Source organism: Pelmatolapia mariae, linkage group LG8 (genome assembly GCF_036321145.2).
Source record: "Pelmatolapia mariae isolate MD_Pm_ZW linkage group LG8, Pm_UMD_F_2, whole genome shotgun sequence".
Taxonomy (NCBI): domain Eukaryota; kingdom Metazoa; phylum Chordata; class Actinopteri; order Cichliformes; family Cichlidae; genus Pelmatolapia; species Pelmatolapia mariae.
In genome coordinates this window covers 26,717,799-26,722,132 of record NC_086234.1, presented here as the reverse complement: position 1 = coordinate 26,722,132, position 4,334 = coordinate 26,717,799, and the positions used below count along the sequence as shown (strand labels likewise).

At 39.3% G+C, this 4,334-nt stretch overlaps 1 protein-coding gene across 1 annotated transcript; it reads right to left on the bottom strand.

Moving 5' to 3' along the window:
- Window positions 1-1,336: 1,336 nt before the first annotated feature.
- pts (6-pyruvoyltetrahydropterin synthase) lies at window positions 1,337-3,947 on the bottom strand. The gene is made up of 6 exons (XM_063481698.1): window positions 3,782-3,947; window positions 2,942-3,021; window positions 2,835-2,857; window positions 2,682-2,738; window positions 1,898-1,968; window positions 1,337-1,774 (listed from the first exon to the last, which is right to left on the bottom strand). The coding sequence occupies exons 1-6, from the start codon at window positions 3,871-3,873 to the stop codon at window positions 1,651-1,653; spliced, it is 447 nt and encodes a 148-aa protein (XP_063337768.1). The 5' UTR covers window positions 3,874-3,947; the 3' UTR covers window positions 1,337-1,650.
- Between the last annotated feature and the right edge of the window lie 387 nt (window positions 3,948-4,334).

Below are 4,334 nucleotides of genomic sequence, written 5' to 3'. Positions count from 1 at the left end.
AGATGGGATCTAAAAAAGACAAGACACTCAGGTTTGAACAAACAGTCATCTTTTTCACACCAGCAAAAAGTCGTCCTTGTTAATATTTTAGCTGCCTGAAGCTACGATTCACAAACCAAATCTGAAAGCTCTCTGCATCCATATATGAAGCATTAACATTACACAGCAACATATAGCATATATGCATTTTTAATGGTTTCCATGCCTTTGATATGAGACAACTTAAAAGTTCACAAACGTTACTTGAAACCGGTGACTTGGTGTGACTTTTGCAGGTATGTAAATAAAGACAATCCAGGTTTTATGACAATAATGCTGTTTGAGATGAAAGGAGAGCGCCCACTTTCATTTTGGTAAGTTTTGTGGGAGCAGAAAATATGAGCTCATATCACCACCCAACCTTTTTGTAGTAAACTTATTACCAAATGTGCAAATGTGCCAGAGCCTCTAAAAAATTTGTAGCAGCTCTTTACTGACATCAAGTGGTTAAAATGACAGAAACGTGTACCTTCTTATAAATATTCGAATTTAAATATTCAGTACTTGGTCAAGTCTCCTTTAGCAGGAATTACTGCGTCATTGTGGTTCGTTATGGCGAGCTGCCATCAGCTCTTTCTTGTGCCATTTTTTTGTTTGGGGGCTTTTCGTCTTCCTCGTGACCATACTCCATATATATGGGGATGGGGTTCAGGTCAGGTGAAGCGGTTGGACAGTTCCATACAGTATTAATGTGGTCAGCGAGCCATTTGGTCCTGCAGTAGTTTTAGCATTGCAGCCAGATACTGAATCCAGCTGAACAAAAGAAATCAGCATCACACAGATGCACACACGAAGAGCTCTCAAAGCTCCTGCTAAGCTGCTGTGTTGACTTTGGACTTCACAAAACACAGAGGATCAACCACTGCCAACACCTACAGATGACTTTACAGACTGTGGAAACAGATTTCCAACATCTTGAATTCTGTACCTCTTGACTCAAACCCTTCATCTGAAAATAAAATCCAAGCTCTACTCATCTGAAAAAGTTAGGTCTAATACACCGAGCTGAGAGGGATGATTTTATTCCACTAGATGTCACTGTTGGACTGAGAACATCTTATTCGGATGTTCACAACTCATTTTCATATACATGCCAAATGACATGTAAATATCAGACTTCTGGTAATTTTTAACCATTTGTTAATACTAGCATGAAACACACAGGATGCTTCTGATTGGTCAGGTCTGCTTCACCTGTATTACTTTTGAATTTGGTTCATTAAATTTCTCCATCCTCTGGAGGGAGGTCAGACGTCCTCTTGTGTAAACCATGTCTAACGAGGCCCAAAACCATCAGTGAGAACCAATTTTTATTTATTTAATTGAATTCAGTCTACAATATGTTTCACAGTTTATTTCATAACCCCATTTTTCAGGCTTCTGTTCTCTCCTTTAGGGCAAATTTTCCTCAAAATGATGAGATCATAAATAGGATTCTGTTTACAAGAATAGACATGGCAGTATCTATGAAATCTTTGCTGTGCAAAAGGAACAATGTCTAAAAGACTTTCAAACTAAGTGTGACTAGAGTGAAGTCAGTCCGTAAACAATTAGCCTAAAATAAGTAGAAAGGAATGGCACTTTAGGGCTACTAAACCAAACACTGCTTCACTACTCTCCTCGATACACAACCACGTTCTTGTCGGTCTCATGAATCTTGATCTCATAGAGCAGGCCGGGCGGGAGAACCTTCACCATGTTGTCCCAGATGTAAACAGCCACGTTCTCTGTTGTGCTAAGTGGGCAGATGAAAAAGAAGTTTCAGTGAGGAAAAAAAAAAAAAAGAAGAAAAAATTAAAAAAAAAAAAAAAGAAAATCTGTAATAAGACTGGTGACAATAGCCTGAAAGGGTACACACCTGACAACAGTAGTAAAATATGGAACATCCTTATCAAGGTTTTTATGGTCCAGTGGAATCATGATTACTTCCTGCAGGGGAAGCACTGTTTTTAATTTAAAATGTTTCAATATACTGTACACCAGGGGTAGGCAACTCCAGGCCTCGAGTGCCGGTGTCCTGGAGGTTTTAGATGTGTCCATGATCCATCACAGCTGATTTAAAGGGCTAAATGACTCCTCAGCATTTCTTGAAGTTCTCCAGGGGCTTGGTAATGAACTAATCATTTGATTCAGGTGTGTTAACCCAGGGTGGGATCTAAAACCAGCAGGACACCGGCACTCGAGGCCTGGAGTTGCCTACCCCTGCTGTACACCAACTGGGCAGTTAGTTACTAACTTCAGAGTTTGTTCCATACATAGCTAATGTATGTCATCCTAAATGTTCTGTGTAAAACTAACAAATGCCAATTTTAGTCTGCATGTTGTAGTAGTGCACACATTTACCAACTTAACATAATAAAAACTGTCTATAAACCTGTTAATATTTACAACAGTTAAAACCTCAGAAAACTATACAATAATAATTTTAATTAGCACATAAGTAATTGAGTTATTTACTATCAAATTGGTAATAAAAACTGAAAAATTAAATTAATCTTCGCATCCAAAACAGCTTTTATCAAGCTAAACCCAGTCCAAAACAAGTCTGTTTTTTGAGTAACAGTTAGCCAGTTCTTAAATTCCATTAAGAATTAAAAAACAAAAAAACAAAACAAAAAAAACAAAAAAACAAAACATGTTACCTCGATACATTTCTTCAAGTCAGTCAGATTCATGACCATGCCAGTTTTAGCATCAATCTGAAAACATATACAGAAAATACACTTGTTCCTGAAACAGGTTTTCCTATTTATCACTAGGGTGACATGGATTCCTCACAAAAATGTTCCAGATACCTTTCCACGCACGGTTACCTCCACTGTGGAGAGAAACGAGAGCAATACATGAAGAGCATTACACTCCTAATATAGTTCGTTAAATTAAAGGAAGGAGTGTGACAAACCTTTGTAGTTGTGTCCATGACCGTTGGGATTGTTGCACTTTCCGTACACTTTTTTATTCTCCTCATCACTCAGGTGAATGCTGAATGAGATGTGAAGGAATAGTCAGGAAAGCCTTTTGGCCAAGACAGTCAAAACAAAGTTTATCAAAACTCTTTAATGTGCATTTCTAACAGTCATGTAGTATAAAGAGATGACAAAACGCCAATTAAAGAATGCTAACCTCAAGTATTTAGATTTTTAACAGTGTAACTGTCACGTTTTGTAGACGTATACTAGGCAACGTGTTATTGCTTAACAACAACAACAACACAAATGTACACCAAACAATATAGTGAAAGATGTTTATTAGCACAGCATAAACTGTTGATCTAGATCTAATTAAGTCGTCTCCAATTAATCTTTGGATAGGCTCGTTTTCGACAGCGCCGACTGCACGTAAATGCAGCATGAGTGGATATTCCGCGAATCTTTCTCTGAGTTTAAGCAGAATGCCGCAAACACCAAAAGCTTTAATCCGCTAAAGAGCAAGAACACAGATGGGTGTCAGTGACTTCCCCCTGCTCCAAACGATCCACATCACACTTATTCAGTATCCTGATCATCGCGCTTCACTTCTCCACGATCCTCCATCCACGATACACGGGATTTTACTCGCTCTTTGTAAAAACACACTTCAGTACATGTCAAACGCAAACCCCGCGCCACCAGGTGAAAGCTACTTTCATTCGGCGCACTTCAGTGTGAGTGCTTTAAGAAGGTGTTTGAAATAAACCCGCTTTCGGGACGACTCTCTATCAGCCTGCTTCCTCCCTGACGGAGGAGGGATGGAGGTGATGTACCTGTGAAGACGGTGACAGGCGCTGAAGCTCTCGATTCTGCTTATGTATCCGATGCGCTCCGCTGTGATACTCCGCGCAGACGACCCTGCCATGATGTCACCGCACAAACACAAAGGGGACGGCTTATATCGGCTGGATACTCCTTACACCGGAAGGAGAAGGTATAAAACCGTGACTCAAGCTGTAAGGTCATTGGCGCAAATCAGGGGCGTTATTATAAGTCACATGATCTACATAAGCAACAAAAGCCCTCAGGTGAAATTTGGAAGACCACGAATACGTCATCAGGCATCAATATAACACATTTTAATGCTGTAGATGCACATAAATAGATGACTACATATGAGGGTCTTATCACTGCACTGCATTTTTATCCATAGTCTTCTTATCCCGCTTACATATTGTGATTGGTTTACAAAAGTCAACACACGTGAGTCACTGGAAACAAAAAAGAGTGGTGCTGATCTATGGATACATCCTTTCGGATACATAAATATTATTAATAGAGCAGCAGCTGCAATAAGATATTATATTATCAACAGTTATTGCAATA